This window comes from Suricata suricatta, chromosome 9 (genome assembly GCF_006229205.1).
Source record: "Suricata suricatta isolate VVHF042 chromosome 9, meerkat_22Aug2017_6uvM2_HiC, whole genome shotgun sequence".
NCBI lineage: Eukaryota > Metazoa > Chordata > Mammalia > Carnivora > Herpestidae > Suricata > Suricata suricatta.
The window spans coordinates 26,915,026-26,934,876 of record NC_043708.1 but is presented as its reverse complement, the minus strand read 5'-3'; the positions used below and the strand labels follow the sequence as shown (position 1 = coordinate 26,934,876).

General features: G+C 38.6%; 1 protein-coding gene across 3 annotated transcripts in view; it reads left to right on the top strand.

Moving 5' to 3' along the window:
- ZNF410 (zinc finger protein 410) overlaps positions 1-19,851 on the top strand; it is a 51,582-nt gene that overhangs the window by 13,923 nt on the left and 17,808 nt on the right. For 2 of the 3 annotated variants that reach the window (XM_029952949.1, XM_029952947.1), the window contains exons 2-5: positions 1,756-1,935; positions 2,917-3,052; positions 6,911-7,129; positions 8,564-8,755. In XM_029952949.1, the coding sequence (XP_029808809.1) occupies positions 1,903-1,935; positions 2,917-3,052; positions 6,911-7,129; positions 8,564-8,755 (580 nt within the window). In that variant the 5' untranslated portion in view covers positions 1,756-1,902. Of the gene's footprint in view, positions 1-316; positions 381-1,755; positions 1,936-2,916; positions 3,053-6,910; positions 7,130-8,563; positions 8,756-19,851 lie in introns of all 3 variants that reach the window. The other variant, XM_029952948.1, reaches the window with a different exon arrangement.

Sequence of the window (19,851 nt, the reverse complement as noted above, 5' to 3'; positions counted from 1 at the left end):
GGGCTCTGACAGCACAGAGCCTGCTTGGGATTCTCTCTTCCTCTCTCTGCCCATCCCCCACTAACCTGCACATGCTCTCTCTTTCTCTCAAAACAAACAAAAAGGAAAAAGATTTTCACTAAAATAAAAAGCTATCATAGATAGCCATAGGCCCCTGAGAAATGGTGATCTAGAGGTGGCTTTTAAACTAGAAGACAGTTGAGAGCTTCCCTCTTTAAATTGTGATTATAGCTTTGTAAAACTAAGATCTAATGTATGATTTTTCTCTTGTTCAGTGCACATATTCATAAACTTCATTTTTTTCATTTTTCATTAGGTAACGGTAATAGACATTCAGCCAGCACCATTCTTTTCTAAGAACCCTAACAAATATAAAGGAGGTAAACAGTTGTCTCATTTCGTAGAGATTTTACAATCCTGTAAACTCAAAGTTGGAGAATCCTTAAGGATAACCTAAGGATAACTTAAACATTTGGTAATTTCTTGGCTTCTTGAGATGAGCTGGAATTGGGGAAAAGACATTCCTATTTTCTGGTATTTCAAGATCAGATGTAGATAGATGTAATGAGTGCTCATGCCAACCTGCTCTGTAGGGGTGAGTCCTGGTTCTGCAACTTAATAACTTGAGTAAGTGATGTACCAGCCTTGGTTCCTTCTGTGAAAAAGAGGGATGGATAAACCACAGTGAACTATTACGTACAGTGATTGCACAAGAAAAAACATGTGACAGGAAAAGTCAGGGATTTATTTTACTTGATTTTATGTGAGAAACTTAAAATAAAAGGACATTTTTACTTACATCTTGTGAATTGTTTTTTTTATGATGAAACTGAGGATTTCTGGATGCTAGCAAGGGAGAGAGGAAGGAACCAAAAGGACAATAAACATTTATTCACGTACTTCTAAAGGCCCTTTTCGTAGAGTAAGTCTGCCTTACTCTAACTTTCCAGTCAACCTTGGTATTAATCGAAAACTTCCATCCTGGTTACATTTTACAGTGTATGGTTAGTTTGTTTATAGCAGTGCTCCCAATTTTAGCAACAATCGTACAAAATAAAGTGGACTCATTTGTCAAAATTCTGGGGAAAAAAGCTGTAAGAAAACAAGAATTTTAATTATACGAGAAAACAGCTGCATCAAGGTCCCAAGGGCACTATTTTTGGGAAACACTTCAAATTTTCACTGTGTGACTACTTTTAGAAAGATGGGGAACTTGAGAAAAGAAAAATAAGTCACACCAGCCTATACCACCTAACATAGCTCCTATTATGGTTATATAAATTTCCTTTTACTTTCTTCTTAACTAGTTTTAAAAATAGCAAGTGTATACTTCTGTATTTTGTTTTTGTAATTTAACATGTCAATAGCACTTTTGGTTGTTGTTGCATTGTTTTCATAACCGTATTTTTAAGTGACTGTGCCGTAACCTAGTTAACCATTCCCTGAGTGTTGGGTATATACATCTATCTATATCTTGCTTTCAGTTGTTTATTATCACAGATACTAAACAAAAATTCTTCTGGCATTTTATCCATTTTTAAGAACTTTTCTAGAATAGATATTAGAAGTAGGAAGTTCCCAAATACAACTTTTAATGGATTTTGACACCTCTTGGGTTTGTTCTATTTAAAACAAGTGTTTTGGGCTGAATTCTTTATTTGCTTGCTTGTGATTTTATATATGTGGAGAAGTAACTTTGTTTATTTAGCTACATTTTTCCACTACTCTAATTTTTTCTCTCATCTTTTTTTTTAGGCTAAATTGATTACCCACTCAGCACAGCGTCTTACAGGGGAAGTGTAGTATTTCCTAAAGGAATATGAGCATAACAAGGTGTCATTGACCTTGAATTGAATTTTTAACCTGTCCCCTGAACAGCTACAGGATTTGGAAGCTGAATCAATGTTATCAGATGAGTTAGAATCCAAACCAGAGGTGAGCCAGGGCAGCACTTTTTACTTATTTATTATTATTTTTTTGTGGGCTATCTTCCAAAGTTTGTCCTTATTAGTTTAGGAGTCAGCAAACGTTTTCTGCAATGAGCCAGATAGCAAATATTTTAGGTTTTAGTGGGCCATATGGTTTTGATTGTAACTACTAGTTTATTATTTTTATTATCACTAAGTACTTTCTCAAAAATTGAAAAAAATTGTGTTTACCTATCACTTTTTAGATTTATTTAAGTGTAAGTATATATCTAGGTAATTACATAATCGCAAAATTTTTATATATATGATGTATGTATATGTGTATGTGTATATACATATGTAAATCATTACTACCACAACCATTTTTAAAGTAATTTTGTATATGTGTGAAAGTGTTTCCTTCCTAAATGTGATTAGAGGATTTAAACATTTTTTATTTTTATTCATTTTTCTCACTATAATTGTAGTACATCTGTGTTGTATAGTGGAAAGGTCAATGAATTTGGAAGCAGGTACATAAGTTTGAAGACTTACTTTTCCTAAGTAGTCATGTGACCTTAGACAAGTCATTTGATGTCTTCAACTTGATCTGTTTTCTTTAAAATACATGTTCAATGTTACTGAATTATACTGAGGATTAAATGAGCCAGCACACAAAAAAGTGCTTTGTAAAATGTAATCAGTACAATGCAGCTGACTTTTTAATAGCCTTTATTTAAAAATATAATTATTTTTACATTTTCTCTGATGGCAGGTGATAGAGGTTAACTTAATTATATAATTCAGCTTTTCTTTAGAATAATGCACTTGATAAAAATAACTTTACTTACAAAATAAAGTTATTTTGTAGTTAATCTAGTTTTTCTATGAATGTGGTTGAGACTAGCAATGAAGACTTAATTGCATTATCAACTTTTGCTAAATTCAATGGTTTAGATTCATTCCTAACAACTTGTATTTTTCAATATTGTCTCCCCTACACCCTCAGCTCCTGGTACAGTTTGTTCAGAATACGTCCATCCCATTGGGACAGGGGCTAGTGGAATCAGAAGCTAAAGACATTACTTGCTTGTCCCTCCTTCCGGTGACTGAGGCCTCAGAATGCAGTCGGCTGGTGTTACCAGGTAAAAATTAAGATCACGAGAAATAAGATAAGCAAGACTTAAGGGCTTAACTTGCTCTCTGATACTGAGGAGATAGGATAACTGACTGGTAGCAACTAAAAATTAGGAATCATGGAGAATAAGCAGCCATGGAAGACACAAGTGCATTGGTAATTTAAGCCATAGTAATGGATGGTATCATTCATAGAATTTGAGAGTGAGAAGAGGAGACCAAAGTGGAACTCCCTATTTAAGGTACAGGATAAAACAGGAGAGTGAGTGTGTCAGATGCTTCTAAGAGGCCCATGAGATACGGACTGTTCCAATGAGATAGGGCCAATGAGGCCATTGTTGACCTTGGCAAGACCTGTTCCCTGGAAAGGGAGTGGAAAGCCAGGCTGCAGTGGTTGAGGTATCAATGCAAGCTAAGTGTAATTGAGGAAGTGCATACACTTTTCTAAAGCTCTCTTGGCAGGGGAGGGAAAAGTGAAGGACATAAGATAGATGGCAGAATTCTTTTTTAAGGTCTAAAATATTTGAGGATAGTTTTATGCTAAAAGAGCCAATTAGAGCATCACAGACAGAAAGAATGGATAATTGGTGGGGAGTCTCAAGGAGAGGTAGGAGGAGGTAGAATGCTGATCGTGGGTAGTGAGATTAATTTTGGATGGGGAGAAGGAGATCCTATCACTTGGCTATTAGAAAGAAGAACATTGTTTTTGGGTGCAATGCATTCTTTGTTTTCTGGAAATTGGAATATTTAAAATTGGAATACTGTAAAACCTTGGTTTGTGAGCATAATTTGTTCTGGAAACCTGCTTGTAATCCAAAGTACTTCTATATCAAAGTGGATTTCCCCATAAGAAATAATGGAAACTCAGATGATTCATTCCACAACCCAAAAATATTCATATAAAAATGATTATAATACTGTAATATAATACAAAATAATAAAATACAAAATGAAAAGAAAAATAAACTAATCTGCACTTACCTTTGAAAACCTTCATGGGTGGTGTGAGGGAGACCAGAGAGAGAAGGGTTATTGTATAGGACGACTTTCACTGTCATTTATGGAATCACTGCTATCTACTGGTTCAATGGAATCTTTTTCTTTTCATGTAATTTTAACAAGGAATCTGTCTAATGGTCTAGAATGAAGCAAAGCATTCCTAAGCTTATTTGTGTATAGAAAAGCAAAGGACTGACTGTCCATGGGTGCTTTGAGGTGACAAAAAATACGCTAGTGCCAGCTTTGGGCACCTTTCAGTGTTCTGAAAAGTCATTGGTATCTGACAAACACCGTGGCCTGATACTAAACATCTGAGCATGGGAGGCGATCACCCACAATCCTGCAGCGAGCAAGTGAATGAGAGAGAGAGAGAGAGAGAGAGAGAGAGAACACCATTGGCTTAATTGTGATCATGTGATGTTCAGTGTCACATACTACTTGTATTGCAAACATTGCTTGTCAAGTTAAAATTTATTAGAAATGTTTGCTTGTCTTGCAGAACAATCACAGAACAAATTAAAATGTATTGATCTTAAATCGGGGCAGGGGCACCTATAGGTAATTGGTGATAGCTTGTATGTTAGAGTCTTCTGGTTACTGTCCTCTAGTGGCATCCTTTTTTGATTTTTTGAAGTAACTTTAAAATCTTTTTCAATGTTTAAAGATTCAAGAAGGGCAGATAGAGTCAACCAACCAATGTTGACTTAAGGTTTCCTTATCTAGCTCCTGGCTTTCCCATATCTTCTATGTTGAGCTGCTGTTTTTTGACTTGTATGTTGGAATTTTTCCAAATCTTGTGATTTTCAATATGTATAAATTTCCATGTACTAATGAATTTTGATCTTTATTAGGCTTAAAATTTTTTTCTCTCCCAATTTTAACTTGTTGAATATTTTTACAATAATGAAGTGAAATAATGAAGGAAAAAAGCATCAATCCTCTTTTCTACATTAACTTTAATTTTAATTTTGATTAAAAATATTTTATTTATTTATTAATAAGTTTTTATTTATTTGGGTGCCTGAGTAGCTGACTTGGTTAAGCGACAACCCTGATTTCAGCTCAGGTCATGATCTTGCAGTTTGTGTGTTCGAGCCCTGTGTCGGGTTCTGTGCTGGCAATGTGGAGCCTGCTTGGGATTCTCTCTCTCTCCCTGGTCTCTGCTCTTCCCCTGGCCATGCTCTTTCTCTTTTAAAATAAATAAAAACTTTTCTAAAATGTGTAAGTTTTTATTTATATATTCATTTAAGTAATCTCTGCACCCAGTGTGGGGCTCAAACTCACAACCTTTGGATCAGGAGTCACATGCTCTTTGGACTCAGCCAGCCAGGCACCCGGATTAAAAATATTTTAGATAACCAGTTATCAATAATAATAAATGAAAACCCCTGTACTTACCTCCCAGTTCATGAAACAATATTACAAACACAAACATATCTGCACGTACCTCCCTAACTTTATCCCCCTCCCTCTTCATTATGTGTGTATTTTTCCATGAATGATATGTATGTTTTTTTTTAGTTGGGTTATGTGACAGATACAGAAAAATATAAAACCATATGCTTATACATTTAAAGAAGTATTATAAAGAAGATACCTACTACCTAATCAAGAAGTAGAACCTCGCCAGCTCCCAGGCCCTCCCTGTGTTCCTCCCTCATAAAGACAGTCTCTGTTTTTCAATAGGTCACTGCTATCCTCAATTTTTTAACTGTTATTTGTTTTCCAAGTTCAACTACCCAGGTCTAAGCAATGCAGTTTAATCTTAGGTATTTTTAGACTTTAAATGGATGAAGCTGTTTCAGTGTATGCTGTTGTGCCTTTCTTCTGTTACTGTTTAGTTGTGAGATTAATCTTTGTGTGTATAGCTGTAGTTTATTTGGTTTCATTGTTGTATAGTGTTTTATTATATGAGTGTAACCACAACTTTATCCATAACAGTGTTATGGATATTTAGTTATTTTCCAGCACTGTACTATGACAAACAGTGCTGCTATGAACTTTATTAACATTTTTTTGTGTGTATAGTAACATATGCATAACTTAAGGTTTACCATTTAAACCAGTTACCCATTTTAACCACTTAAATTTACCATTTAACCAGTTCTGTGGCATTAAGTACATTCATATTGTGCTGTTTCATTAGGCTTTGAAATGGCAATACTATCCCTAGACTTCCACTTTCACTCCTGTAATCTTATTTGTTATCTCCTTTAAAAAAAGCGGGGGGGGGGGAAATTACCTGCCTTTTATAAAGATGAATGAAACTCCTGAAGACACTGGATGCTTTGGTACAGTAGTAGTACAGTTGCTCATTTTATTGCAACCAAAACCTTTGGAAATTCATCCCTGCCCTTAAAATAAAGTTCTAGAGAGCAAGTCTTCTGAATTAACTTCTTTACATTTCAGCGTAAACCCAGAAGTATAATAAAACATATTGGCGATTATATAAAATTTCAGTTATTTCTCAGGTTGTAATTTTTTCCCTCTAATGACTCAACAGAGCTGTCACATACATGCTATAAACATTAAAGGGAGAGAGTTCTTCCCAAGGAAAGTAAAAATCTAGATCCATTCTTGAGTTACTATTTATTGTATAACTATATTTTTAAGGGAAAAGTACTGATTTCTGGCCTCAAAAACAAACATCTATAAATGTCCAAATGTGGATGGTTTGGCTGATACTTACTGCAAGGTGTAGAAAACTTAAAGTTATCTCTTTGTTCTTTTCTGAGGCAAATTTTGTACTTGTAAAATAAAAATGCTGCTGCATAAGGGATGTTATAAGGGTCTTAGGTGCTGTATTTCAGCGGTGAGCTCCTTGGAGATAGATGCTACATAAAGCCGTGGCATTTTCCCTTTGCTAGATGATACTGCAAGTCATACCAGCTCCTCCAAGGAGGTCCCTTCCTCGGCTGTGTTGAGAAGCCTTCAGATGAATGTGGGCCCAGACGGAGAAGAGACGAGGGCTCAGACGGTACAGAAGTCCCCGGAGTTCTTGTCCACCCCAGAGTCTCCTAGCTTGTTGCAAGATCTACAGCCAAGTGACAGCACTTCTTTTATTCTTCTTAACCTAACAAGAGCAGGTATTCTTTATCCTTTTCTGAACTGTGCTAATGCTTAAGAACAAAAAAAACTTAAGAAAAAATATGGGGCATATTTAATTCAGTCATACTTAAAATGGAAAGAAGCCTTATTTTATTATTTTAGAGAATTGGTATAGTCTAGTGATCAGTTGAATGTGTAGAGAGACAAGGCAGATTTTAGAATGACTCACAAGTTTCTTGTTTGGGAAATAAGGTGGTTTCATTCAGCAAGATGACCCAAGAACAGAGTTGGGGGGAGGATCATTAGTTCCAGTTGGTGCTTGTTGATGTTGGGGTTTCAGAGGGACATTCATGAGGAGGTGTTCTTTAGAGAGTTAGAAATAGGAATCTAGAGTTTGAGAATTCTCTTCTTTTTTTTTTAATGTTTTATATATTTTTGAGACAGAGAGAGACAGAGCATGAGCAGAGGAGGGGCAGAGAGACAGGGAGACACAGAATTGGAAGCAGGCTCCAGGCTCAGAGCTGTCAGCACAGAGCCCGATGCGGGGCTCGAACCCACGAACGTGAGATTGCAACCTGAGCTGAAGTCACAGACTTAGCCGCCTGAGCCACCCAGGCGCCCCTAGAGTTTGAGAATTTTCTTGTGTGAAATAAGTTATTTTGGTGCTTATCAGCATTCAGGAAATGTACAAAACAACGAACGTGGATTCTTTGATTCAGGAGCATAAATAGAAAAGGTAGAAAATCTAGGATCCTGAAAAAAAAACACCCCACCTAAAAGGGTAACAAGAATGGGAAGGAGTTGCTAGAGAGGGATAAAGAAAACAGAAGGAGAGTGGTGTGGGAGAAGCAAAGAGGGGAAAAAGTCTTGAAGAAGAAAGGTAGTGCCAATACCACAAGATGGGGCAGTGAGATGAGGGCTGGGAAGTGTCCAGCTGGTGGCCTCTGCACGAGCGCTCCTTACTGAGGTGGTGGAGGTGAGGGGCCCGGGTTAGAGGTGGGAGTGGGTGGCGGGTGAGAAAGTGGATACAAAAGTTACAAGTTACACTTGTTTAGGAAACTTGACTGAGACACTGAATAGCTAGAGAAGTATGTGGGATTTTCTCTTCTTGTTCAAAATAAAAATGTTGGAGACAGATTTAAAGGCTATGAAAAGAGAGGTTGTAAGGTGGCCAGTAGGGAGGAAAGGCTTGCAGATGGCAGAGAGGAGGTAACTGAAGGATAGGGTCAGCATACTGGAGGTGAGGGTTAGCTTGTTTGCCAGGCAGGGCAGCTCTGCGTCAGGAACAGGCGGAAAGACAAGCCTGTTGGCTGGCAGTGGAAAGCTGATAAACTACTGTTGTAGGAGGACGGAAGCTGGAGGCGAAAGGTAAAACTCTGGAAGAGCTGATTTCAGGACACATGTATCTGAGGCAGGATCGATAAAAGGATTTCTTCATGGGTAACTTTCACATATCCTCTTGTTTCTTCCAGGTCTGGGCTCTTCAGCTGAGCACTTAGTATTTGTACAAGATGAGGCAGAGGATTCGGGGAATGATTTCCTCTCCAGTGAGAGCACGGACAGTAGTATTCCATGGTTCCTCCGGGTTCAGGAATTGGCTCACGATAGTTTGATTGCTGCTACTCGCGCACAACTGGCAAAGAATGCAAAAACCAGCGGCAATGGTGAGACCCCTGTGGTGTTTTTTTTCATTTCCAGTATTTCGTGTGTAGATTTTGGTAATGCAACAGCTGTATTTCGACTTGACTATAATCCAGGTTACCTTATTGCTGAGAGCAGAAGGCTAGAAATGTGTAAATTGTCTTATTTTCTGTAAAATAATGTAGCCATGCCACATTCATGTGCACAATGTAGTCACACGAGCAACCTTACTTGTCACCTTTAAATAATGTACAGAGCCCCTTTGAAGGGAAAATACTTCCCAGATCTTGATGTTATCTTGAATTGTTTTTATTGTAATGTTCCCTATACTTAGAGCTTTTATACGATTACAAAATCAAAATAGTTTCACCAATTAATAGAAATAGAAGTACAAAATCAGTGAAAACAGTTAATATTCAGAGTGGCAGATAATGGTGTTTTGCTGAAACTGAATTGCCATTCATTGCATTTTAGAAATTTTAGTAGCTATAGCTGCCTTTTTTGGCAGGGGAACCAGTTCATCTTATGACCTTTAAATATCCAAACAGGCTGTAGTGCTATTTCTTTCTTTCTTTCTTTTTTTTTTATTATAATTTATTGTCAAATTGGCTTCCATACAAAACCCAGTGCTTGTAGCCCTATTTCTTTTGAGGTCAGCAAGCCTGTACGACTTACTTTATCCCACTTTCCTCTATCTGGTAATTTTCAAATGTGGTCCTTGAACTGTCAGCATCACCTGGAAACTTAGAAATGCAAATTGTCAGGTCTCATCCTACTGAATCAGAAACATGCAGTCTTTCAGTGAGCCCTCTCTGTGGCTCCAGTGCATGTTAAAACTTGAGAACCAGGACTCTGTTTAAAGCACTCCTGAACCAGTGCACAACCTTTACTTATGCCATAATAGTTTTTGTTTTAGAGTTGCTTCTATATTTCTCTTTAATCTGTGACAATTAAAGTACTACAGCAAATCATTAAGGTGCACACTGTCATTATCACAAACCAAACTTAAGCCTTGAAATCATATATTGGTACCTTGCTATTTAGAGCCTGTGCAGATGATCTAGAATATGCTTATGATTATTTTGCAATTAACATGCAAGTGAAAATTAAAAATTGAAAATTAAAAACTTTCTCATACAGGGGTGCCTGGGTGGCTCAGTCATTTAAGCTCAGATCATGATCTCCCAGTTCGTGAAATAAAGCCCCATGTCGGGCTCTGTGCTGACAGTGCGGAACCTCCTTGTAATTCTCTCCCTCTCCTCTCTGCCCCTCCCCTCTGCTTGTGCGTGCTCACTTGCTCTCTCAAAATAAATAAATAAAAACTTAAAAAACTTCCTCATACAGAACTGAAGGATTCCTGAGAATACTTCAGAATATTGCAGTTTTAGAAACATTAACCTAAATCTTTCTCTTTAAATTTTTAAAATGTTTTTATTTATTTTTGAGAGAGAGAGAGAGAGTGTGAGCAGGGGAGGGTCAGAGAGAGAAGGAGCCACAGGAACTGAAGACAGGCCCCAGGCTCTGAGCTAGCTGTCAGCATAGACCTGACACGGGGCTCGAACCCACAAACCGTGAGATCATGACCTGAGCCGAAGTCAGATGCTGACTGAGCCACCCCAGTGCCCCTAACCTAAATCTTCCCTATATAGAGAACTCCAAAAGTTTTTCTTTAAATTCCAGTTAGTTAGTATAGAGTGTAATACTAATTTCAGTTGTACAATATAGTGATTCAACACTTTCATACATCTCCCAGTGGTCATCACAGTGAGTGCACTCCTTAATTCACATCACCTATTTCATCCATCACCCCACTCATCTCCCCTCTGGTGACCATCAGTTTGTTCTCTGTAGTTACGAGTCGTTTCTTGGTTTGCCTCTCTCTCTGTCTCTTTACCCCCTTTGCTTTTTTGTGTTGTTTTCTAAAATTCCATTTGTGAGTGAAATCATACAGTGTTTGCCCTTCTCTGACTTATTTCACTTAGCATAATACTCTTTAGCTCCATCCATGTCATTGCAAAGAGAATTTCAAACTTCTGTTAGTTTCAGAATAATTAGTTCTGCTTTAACTACTGTAGTGCTACTTAGCATGGTCCATTTTACTTTGTTGGGAGCTCTAAAGTTCAGATTTGGGGCACCTGGGTCACTCAGAGCGTTTGACTTCAGCCCAGGTCATGATCTCAAGTTCATGAGTTACAGCCCTGCATCGGGTCTGTGCTGACAGCTCAGATCCTGGAACCTGCTTCAGATTCTGTGTGTCCCTCTCTCTCTCTGCCCCTCCCCTGTTCTGATCAGTCTCTCTCTGTCTCTCAAAAATAAATAAATGTTAAAAAAAAATTTTAAGTTCAGATTCTTCCTGAGATGCTTTTCCTCATCTGTGGATCCCAAAACCTTCAGCATCTCTTCATTGCACTAAGGAAGTAGTGTTGTACGTGCCATTAAGAAGCTGTGTAGGGAGGGAACTTGGGATTTGGAATCTGGAGTCCTGAGATCCAGACTTGGTACTGTCATTAGCTAGTTCTCTGCCTGGAGAATTTAAACTCCTTACCTTCAGTTTTCTCTTGTTCAGAGCATAGGGATCAAGCGGCTTACCAGATTTGGTTGTTTTAAATATTTAAATAAGATTTTGTGTGGGAAATACTTTTATAAAGCAAAGCATTCTGTGGATGTTTTCATTACTCTCAAAATATGTTACCTTCCTACTTAAACAACTGCCTTGTATGCTAGAATATAAAGTCAGCCCAAATATATGACCGTCTTCTATTTTGTCAATGATTTTGGGAGGGCTAATTTAGATATATAAATCTTCAGGCATGTAGATAAAATTAAACATTGTAAGTTTTATTTTTTGAAAATTTAATTAATTGGTTGTTTTGTTTATTTATTATATATTGTCAGGTTAGCTAATGTACAGTGTAGTCTTGGCTTCAGGAGTAGAGTCCCATGATTCATCACTTATATACAACACCCAATGCTCATCACAACAATTGCCATTCTCAATGCCCGGCACCCATTTTCCCCAGCCCCCCCAAGCCCCACCCTCATCAGTCATCAGTTTGTTCTCTGTATTTGTCTTTATGGTTTGCTTCCCTCTCTGTTTGTATCTAATTTTTACTTCCCTTCCTGTATGGTCTTCTGTTAAGTTTCTCAGGTTCCACATAGGAGTGAAATCATATGGTATCTATCTTTCTCTGACTTATTTCACTTAGTATGATACCTTCTAATTCCATCCATGTTGTTGCAAATGGCAAGATTTCATTCTTTTTCATTGCTGAGTAGTATTCCATTGAATATATATACCACATCTTCTTTATCCATATCATTCCATTTGGGCTCTTTCCATAATTTGGCTAGGGCTGATAGTGCTGCTATAAACATTGGGGTGCATGTGCCCCTATGAATCAGTACTCTTGTATCCTTTGGATAAATTCCTAATAGAGTTATGGCTGGGTTGTAAGGTAATTCTATTTTTAATTTTTTGAGGAACCTTCATACTGTTTTCCAGAATGGCTGCACCAGTTTACATTCCCACCAACAGTGCAAGAGGGTTCCCTTTTTCCACATCCTCGCCAACATCTGTTGTTTCCTGACTTGTAACTGGTGTGACGTGATATCTCAGTATGGTTTTGATTTGTGTTTCCCTGATGATAAGCAGTGTTGAGCATCTTTCCATGTGTTTGTTTGCCATCTGGATATCTTCTTTGAAAAAGTGTCTATTCATGTCTTCTGCTCATTTCTTCACTGGATTATTTGTTTTACAGGGGTTGAGTTTGGTAAATTCTTTACTAGTTTTTGATACTAACCCTTTATCCGATATGTCATTTGCAAATATCTTCTCCCATTCCATAGGTTGCATTTTAGTTTTGTTGATTTTTTTTTTTTTGCTGTGCAGAAGCTTTTTATCATGATGAGGTTCCAGTAGTTCATTTTTGCTTTTATTTCCCTTGCCTTTGGAGACATGTCAAGTAAGAATTTGCTGTGGCCAAGGTCAAAGAGGTTGCTGCCTGTTTTCTTCTATAGGACTTAGATGGTTTCTTGTCTCACATTTAGGTCTTTCATCCATTTTGAATTTATTTTTGTGTATGGTGTAAGAACCTGGTCCAGTTTCATTCTTCTGCATGTTGCTATCAGTTTTCTCAGCACCATTTGCTAAAGACACTCTTTTTTCCATTGGATACTCTTTTCTGCTTTGTCAAAGATTAGTTTGCCATATATTTGTGGGTCCAATTCTAGGCTCTCTATTTTATTCCATAGGTCACTGTGTCTGTTTTTGTGCCAATACCATACTGTCTTGATGATTACGGCTCTGTAATACAGGCTAAAGTCCGGTATTGTGATGCCTCCAGCTTTCATTTCTTTTTTAACATTACTTTGGTATTTGGGGTCTTTTCTGGCTCCATACAAATTTTAGGATTCTTTGTTCTAGCTTTGTGAAGAATGCTGATGCTATTTTGATTGGATTGCATTGAATATGTAGATTGCTTTGGGTAGTATCGACATTTTAACAATATTTGTTCTTCCAATCCATGAGCATGGGATGTTTTTCCATATTTGTGTCATCTTCAATTTCTTTCATAAGCTTTCTATAGTTTTCAGCATACAGATCTTTTACCTCTTTGGTTAGGTTTATTCCTAGGTATTTTATGGTTCTTGATGCAATTGTAAATGGGATTCTTACCTTGATCTCTCTATTGCTTCATTATTGGTGTATAGAAATGCAACTGATTTCTGTACATTGATTTTGTATCCTGCGACTGCTGAATTCATGTATCAGTTCTAGCAGTTTTTTGATGGAGTCTCTGGTTTCCACGTATCATGTCAACTGCAAAGGGTGAGAGTTTGATGACTTCTTTGCCAATTTAGGTGTATTTTATTTTGTTTTGTTGTCTGATTGTTGAGGCTAGGACTTCCAGCACTATATTAAACAATAGTGGTGAGAGTGGACAACCTTGTCGTGTTCCTGATCTCAGGGGGTAAGCTCTCAGTTTTTCCCCATTGAGGATAGTATTAGCTGTGGGCCTTTCATATATGGCTTTTATGATGTTAAGGTATGTTCCTTCTATTCTCACATGGATTGATTTGCAAATATTGAACCAGCCCTGCACCAGGAATGAATCCCACTTGATCCTAGTGAATAATTCTTTTAGTATACTGTTGAAATAGATTTGCTAGTATCTTTTTGAGAACTTTTGCATCCATGTTCATCAGGAATATTGGCCTATAATTCTTTTTTAGTGGGGTCTTTCTCTGGTTTAGGAATCAAGGTAATGCTGTCTTCATGGAAGGAGTCTAGAAGCTTTTCTTCTATTTCTATTTTTTTCGAACAGCTTGAGAAGAATAGGTATTATTTTGCTTTATTCTTTTTTATTCATTCTTTTTTAAATTTATTTTTGAGACAAAGAGAGAGCATGAGCAGGGAGGGGCAGAGAAAGAGAGGGCACAGAATTGGAAGCAGATTCCAGGCTCAGAGCTGTCAGTACAGAGCCTGATTGGGACTCGAACTCACAAAGTGTGAGATCATGACCTGAGCTGAAATTGGACACATAACCAACTGAGCCACCCAGGCGCCCCTTAACTCTGCTTTACATGTCTGGTAGAATTCCCCTGAGAAGCCATCTGACCCAGGACTCTTATGTATTGAGAGGTTTTTGATAATTCAGTTTTTTTACTGGTTATGGGTCTGTTCAAATTTTCTATTCTTCTTTGAATTTTGGTAATGTATGGTTGTCTCGGAATTTGTCCATTTGTTTTAGATTGTCCAGTTTGTTGGCATATAATTTTTTATAATATTTCTAATTATTTGTATTCTGTGGTGTTGATTGTGATCGCTCCTCTTTCATTCATGATTTTATCGATTTGGGTCCTGTCTTCTTTTTGAGAAGTCTGGCTAGGGGTTTATCAATTTTGTTTATTCTTTAAAAAAAAAACCCCAGCTCTTAGATTCATTGATCTGTTCTGTTTTTTTTTTATTCTACATTTATTTCTGCTCTCATCTTTATTATTTCTCTTCTTCTGCTGGCTCTGGGCTTTCTTTGCTCCTGCTTTTCTAGTTCCTTAGGTGTGAGGTTAGGTTATGTATTTGGGACCTTTCTTGCTTCTTGAGATAGGCCTGAATTGCAGTGTATTTTCCTTTTAGGACTGCCTTTGCTGTATCCCATAGAGTTTGGACTGTCATGTTTTCATTTGCATTTGCTTCTACATATTTTTAATTGCTTCTTTAATTTCCTAGTTGAGCCATTCATTCTTTAGTAGGATGTTCTTTAACCTCCATGTATTTGGGGCCTTTCCAGATTTTTTCTTGAGGTTGATTTTAAGTTTCATAGCATTGTGATCCAAAAATATGCATGGTATGATCACGAATCTTTGATATTTGTTGAAGGCTGTTTTGCGATCCATTATGTGATCTATTTTGGAGAATAGTTACATTTGCACTTAAGAAGAATGTGTATTCTGGTGCTTTAGGATGAAAAGTTCTGAATATATCTATTAAGTCCATCCGGTCCAATGTGTCATTCAGAGCTGTAGTTTCCTTATTGATTTTTCTGCTTAGATGATCTGTGTAAGTGGAGTATAAAAGTCCCCTATATATTATAGTTATTATCTACATATGTGTTTATGTTTGTGATTTATTGATTTATATTTTGGGTTCTTCCACTTTTGGGGCATAAACATATATAAATGTTAGCTCTTCTTGAGGGATAGACCCTTTAATTATGCTATGATGCCCTTCTTTGTCTCTTGTTAAACTTTTGTTCTAAAATCTAGTTTGTCTGATATAAGTATGGCTACTCAGCTTTCTTTTGACTTCCAGTAACATGATAGATGGTTCTTCATCCCCTCACTTTCAATCTGAAGGTGTCCTCAGGTCTAAAACGAGTCTCTTGTAGGCAACATATAGATGGATCTTGTTTTTTTAATCTGTTCTCATACCCTGTGTCTTTTCATTGGGGCATTTAGTCCATTTATATTCAGAGTGATTATTGAAAGATACGGATTTAATGCCATTGTGTTCTCTGTAGGTTTCATGTTTGTGGTGACATCTCTGGTCTTTTGTAAAGTCTTTGCTGCCTTCCACTCACAGAGTCCCCCTTAGGATCTCCTGCAGGGCTAGTTTAGTGGTCATGAACTCCTTTAGTTTTTGTTTGTCTGGTAAAGCCTTTATCTCTCCTTCTATTCTGAATGACAGCCTTGCTGGATAAAGAATTCTTGGCTGCATATTTTTCCTGTTCAGCATGGTGAATATTTCCTGCCACTGCCTTCTGGCCTGCTAAGTTTCAGTGGACAAGTCTACTACCCTTATGTGTCTACCCTTGTAGGTTAAGACCTGTTTGTCTCTGGCTGCTTTCAGAATTCTCTCTATATCTTTGTATTTTGCCCGTTTCACTATGATATGTTATGATGTTGTCCTGTTTTTGTTGATTTTGAAGTGAGTTCTCTGTGCCTCTTGGGGTTGGATGTCTGTTTCCTTCCCTAGATTAGGGGATTTCTTAGCTATAGTTGTTCAAATAAACCTGCTGCCCCTTTCTCTCTCTCTTCTTCTTCTTCTGGAACTCCTATGATACGGATATTATTTCGTTTCATTGAATCACTTAGGTCTCTAATTCTCCCTTTGTGGTCTAGTAGTTTTCTTTCCCTCTTTTTTTTCAGCGTCATCATTTTCCATGAGTTTATCTTACATTTCACCTATTCTCTCCTCTGTTTCTTCCATCCTTGCTGTCACTGCATCTAGTTTATTTTGCATCTCTCTTAAGGTGTCAGGGCCTCCAAGTTTTCTGTCTGCCTCAGGCAAGGATTATCAGTCCCGTTGAGTGAGCCAGTAAACAAGATTTGCATCTGGAGGCTGGAGATTGCCAAAATAACTTTGCCGACTGTCTTGCTGAGCTAGAGGCAGTGGCCAAGGCACACAAAAGATCAAAACCGTATTCAGTGTTAGTTCTCCATCCCCCAAGATGGCTGAGGCAAAAGTCGGGGCGCTTCTTTGATATGCATTCGACTCTGTAGCCTGCCTAGGTCAGCTTGCCTTGTTTTCTCCCCTGAAGACTATATAAAGAACAGTTCTTTGAATAAATGGTCTCTTTCGCCTGGGTCTCTTTCGCCTGATCGGAGAACCCTGATCGGAGAACCTTGAGTTCTGTCTTTACTCTTTGCGTCTCCCTCTCCTGCCCCCTTTTTCTCTCCCTCCCTCAGGAGAAGGACCCACAACGATTCTCCGCCCTGCCAGACAGGGCGGATGAAACAGGTACCACCGATCAAACAGGTACCACCGATCGCTGGGGACATCGCTGGGGACGAGCGGCCCCGGCCGCAGGTTATGACATTACGGCATTTCTTAATTCACTGTAACTATTTCTTATGTCTTTGATCTCTGCAGCAATAGATTCTCTGCTGTCTTCTATGCTCTTTTAAAGCCCAGCTATTAGTCTTATGACTATTATTCTAAATTCTTGTTCAGATATATGTTTATATCTGTTTTGAGCAATTCTCTGGCTGTCATTTCTTCCTGGAATTTCTTTTGAGGAGAATTCTTCCATTTTGTCATTTTGGCTAGGTTTCTGTCTTTTATGTGTTTTAATAGCTTGTTATGTGTCCCACACCTGTGAGTACTATATGAAAAAGGGGTCATCGCTGTCCAGGGGCTGGCACTTCAGGAACTGTTTCTGGAGTGTGTTTCATGCACTCTGTTGTTGAGTATTTGGCTGCTCTATCCCACTGCTCATAGTGGTGCATTGTTTGAACCTTCCACCAGCTGTGCTTTGATGTGTTTGTTGAAGTAAACCCTGGAAAAAAGGAAAGCAGAGGGGTGGGGAGCCTTATTCCATACAAAGACCGGAATGGAAGGGGTGAACAGAAACAAAACAGGCAGAGAATAAAAGCAACTATAAGGCTTAATCCAGAGAGAGAGAGGAAAATAAAGAAGGAGATACAGAAAAGGTGTAAAAAGAATAGAGTGAAAATGCCTGATTAAATAAACAACCAGAACAGAGAAAGAAAAGGAGAAAAAAAAAAAGATTATAAATATATATTTACATATATATACACAGACATATATATGTACGTATATATAATAAGATATATAATAAGATCAATCAAAAACTAAATCAGAAACTGTGAGCCTGATTTCAAAGGGGGAAGGGGAAAAAAAGAGGAAAAAGAAGGGAAAAAAGAAGGAAAGAAGAGAGAACAATAACAACAGACTGACATACAAAACCGCAGGCTAGTTGTCTGTTGAGGCCTGGGACCGGCGGCTGTGCTGGTCTGCAGGACAGGCCGTCGGGTACCGTCAGTGTCAGTCTGGTTTGGTCAGTGTCAGTCCCACTCTGATAGGTAAACATTTGCCAGGCACTGAGGGGTGGGTTTGGTGGAAGCCGGTCACCTCCACTGGGTGCCGATGTCCTGTTCCCTAAAGAGGCACCGTGTTGGCGATGGGGAAGAAAATGGCAACACCCCAGCCTCTTCTCCCCAAACCGGGTGTCTCAAACCACACTGTTCAGGCAGCCCTCACAGAACCTCACAGTGGGTGGCTTGTCCTTCTCCAGTCTCCCATGCCCCTAGGCACTCGGCTACGGCTGGCTACGAGGCTGGCTACGATTCAAAACCCAGTGTCTTAAAGGGTCTCACTCCATGCAGACCCAGTTCTGGGGTAGCGCCACTCCGCCCAGCCGACACAGGGCCTCTGGCTGGCAGGTGCCTGCAGGATCTTTTGTCCTTGGGCTGGGAAGGGAGTGTAATATGCCCTCTTCCCACAGTACTCCAGGGAAGGGACTATTCTCTCCGAGTACATTGCTGAGATCACTACTGCACCCCAGGGCTGGCTCCCCTTACCCCAAGACGTGTGCACATGGGGACAGCTCTGGTTCAGAGCCAAGAAAGTCGTGCACCCCTGAAAATTCTGATCTTTACTCCAAAGGCTGTTTGCAAAGTAGAAACGGCAAAGTAGAAACTCCTTTATTTCTTGTTCTCACATGGTCTGGAGAGGTTTTCTTTTGTCCAAGTAGAATACCACGCTTTTTTCACCTCTCTTTCTCTTCCTTTTATTTCTCGACAGTAGGGGTCTCCTCCCCTCCTTGCCTATGCTGCTCACCGTTTTATCTTTCTTAATTCGCAAACACACACCTCTGTCCTGCCAAGCTGTCTCTGTTCACCTGTGGAGATTTTTCTGGGACTCTGCAGTCTGTATTCCTGGGTGTTGTAAGTTCTGACCCCAGTACAGCTGTATTTGAGGAATGAGGGAAACCCCAGTCCCCCTACTTCTCTGCCATCTTGACTCCAACCTGGAAATTTTATTATTTTGATTACACATGCATTTAAAAATTTTTTAAATTTATTTTGAGAAATAGCAACAGCTTGAATGGGGAAGGGGCAGAGAGAGGGAGAGAGAGAATCCCAAGCAAACTCTGTGCTGTCAGTGCAGAGCCCACCCTACATGGGGCTCGAACTCACTAAACTATGAGGTCATGATCTGAGCTGAAACTAAGAATCCAGCGCTTAACCAACTGAACCACCCAGGTGCCCCTACACATGCATTTTTATTTCATTTATTTATTTTCTTAAATATAATTTATTGGAGTGCCTGAGTGGCTCACTTGGTTAAGCGTTCGACTTTGGCTCAGGTCATGATCTCACAGTTCATGGGCTTGAGCCTTGCACTGGACTCTGCTGACAGCTTGGAGCCTGGAGCCTGTCTTCTGATTCTGTGTCTCCCTCTCTCTCTCTGACCCTGGCCTGCTCACACTGCCTCTCTCTCTGTCTCTCTCAAAAATAAATAAAACCTTAAAAAAAATTAAATATAATTTATTGTCAAATTGGTTTCCATATAACACCCAGTGTACACATGCATTTTAAATCATGAAATATATTAATACTGCTTTTTACCCACTAACGTATAATGGAATGATTTTATTCAATATTAAATGGATTTTTAACATAAATATCTTTGTTGTTATTAGCAGTTTCTTAGAGCACATTTTCACTTCCATCTAAGTTGACTGAAATACAGAAATATTTAAATTTTGTATATGATGCAGTATATCAGGGGTTAGTAAAGGGCCAAATAACCGACCATAGTAAATAAATTTTTGTTGGGACACAGGCATCATGCATTCAAATTGTCTATGGCTGCTAC